The sequence below is a fragment of the Numida meleagris genome, unplaced genomic scaffold (assembly GCF_002078875.1).
Source record: "Numida meleagris isolate 19003 breed g44 Domestic line unplaced genomic scaffold, NumMel1.0 unplaced_Scaffold1861, whole genome shotgun sequence".
Classification (NCBI taxonomy): domain Eukaryota; kingdom Metazoa; phylum Chordata; class Aves; order Galliformes; family Numididae; genus Numida; species Numida meleagris.
The window spans coordinates 1,082-3,150 of record NW_018363649.1 but is presented as its reverse complement, the minus strand read 5'-3'; the positions used below and the strand labels follow the sequence as shown (position 1 = coordinate 3,150).

Below are 2,069 nucleotides of genomic sequence, written 5' to 3'. Positions count from 1 at the left end.
CCTGGAGGGTTTCCTGGAGGAGTTTGCGGACATCTCCAAGGAGGATCAGATCAAGAAGCTGCACGACCTGCTGGGCCCGCACATGCTGCGGCGCCTCAAGGCCGACGTCTTCAAGAACATGCCCGCCAAGACCGAGCTCATCGTGCGCGTCGAGCTCAGCCCCATGCAGAAGTACGGGGGGGACGGGGACGGGGGGGCTCCGCTCTTTTTTGGGGGGGGGGACCCCAAGACTCGGCTCCCATCATCCTTGGGGTCTCAGCACCCCAAAACCCAGTTCCCATCACCCCTGGGGTCTCAGCACCCCAAGACCCAGTTCCCATCATCCTTGGGTCTCAGCACCCCAAGACCCAGTTCCCATCATCCTTGGGGTCTCAGCACTCCAAAACCAGCTCCCACCACCCCTGGGGTCTCAGCACCCCAAAACCCGACTCCCATCATCCTTGGGGTCTCAGCACCCCAAAATCCAGCTCCCATCACCCCTGGGGTCTCAGAACCCCAAGACCCACTTCCCGTCATCCTTGGGGTCTCAGCACCCCAAGACCCAGCTCCCACCACCCCTGGGGTCCCACCAGTCTTGTGTGGGCGTCTTAGCACCCCAAAACCCAGCTCCGACCACCCCTGGAGCCTCAGCACCCCAAAACCAGCTCCCACCACCCCTGGGGTCCCACAAGTCCTGTGTGGGGCTTTCAGCACCCCAAAACCAGTTCCCATCATCCTTGAGGTCTCAGCACCCCAGAACCCGACTCTCACCACCCCTGGGGTCTCAGCACCCCAAAACCAACTCCCATCATCCTTGGGGTCTCAGCACCCCAAAATCCAGCTCCCATCACCCCTGGGGTCTCAGAACCCCGAGACCCAGTTCCCATCATCCTTGGGGTCTCAGCACCCCAAAACTCAGATCCCACCACCCCTGGGGTCTCAGCATCCCAAAACCAACTCCCATCATCCTTGGGGTCTCAGCACCCCAAGACCCAGCTCCCACCACCCCTGGGGTCCCACAAGTCCTGTGTGGGGGTCTCAGCACCCCAAAACCCAGCTCCCATCATCCTTGGGATCTCAGCACCCCAAAACCCAGCTCCCACCACCCCTGGGGCCTCAGCACCCCAAGACTTGTCTCCCATCATCCTTGGGGTCTCAGCACCCCAAAACCCAGCTCCCACCACCCCTGGGGTCTCAGCACCCCGAAACCCGACTCCCATCCTTGGGGTCTCAGCACCCCAGAATCCAGCTCCCATCATCTGTGGGGTCTCAGCACCCCAAAAACAGTTCCCACCACCCCTGGGGTCCCACAAGCCCTGTGTGGGGGTCTCAGCACCCCAAGACCAGTTCCCATCACCCCTGGGGTCTCAGCACCCCAAAATCCAGCTCCCACCACCCCTGGGGTCCCACCAGTCTTCTGTGGAGTCCCAGCACCCCAAAACCAGTTCCCACCACCCCTGGGGCCTCAGCACCCCAAGACCCAGCTCCCACCATCCCTCGGGCCTCAGCACCCCAAGAGTCCCCATCCCCCCCTGCAGGACCCCCANGGGTCTCAGCACCCCAAAACTCAGATCCCACCACTCCTGGGGCCTCAGCACCCCAAGACCCAGCTCCCATCATCCTTGGGGTCTCAGCACCCCAGGACCCAGCTCCCACCACCCCGGGGTCTCAGAACCCCAAAACCAGTTCCCATTCTTGGGGTCTCAGCACCCCAAAACCCAGCTCCCATCATCCTTGGGGTCTCAGCACCCCAAAACCAGCTCCCACCACCCCTGGGGTCTCAGCACCCCAAAACCCAGCTCCCACCACTCCTGGGGCCTCAGCACCCCAAGACCCAGTTCCCATCATCCTTGGGGTCTCAGCACCCCAAAATCCAGCTCCCATCACCCCTGGGGTCTCAGAACCCCAAGACCCAGCTCCTATCATCCTTGGGGTCTCAGCACCCCAAAACCAGCTCCCACCACCCCTGGGGTCCCACAAGTCCTGTGTGGGGGTCTCATCACCCCAAAACCCAGCTCCTATCATCCTTGGAATCTCAGCACCCAAAACTCAGCTCCTACCACCCCTGGGGCCTCAGCACCTCCAAACCC

At 62.2% G+C, this 2,069-nt stretch overlaps 1 protein-coding gene across 1 annotated transcript in view; it reads left to right on the top strand.

Annotated features, from left to right (window-relative positions):
• LOC110390754 (proteoglycan 4-like) overlaps positions 1–1,528 on the top strand; it is a gene marked incomplete at its 3' end in the record, with an annotated part of 3,821 nt that extends 2,293 nt beyond the window's left edge. The window contains exon 2 of the mRNA XM_021382221.1: positions 1–1,528. Coding sequence (XP_021237896.1) covers positions 1–1,528 — 1,528 coding nt within the window.
• Positions 1,529–2,069: the final 541 nt, after the last annotated feature.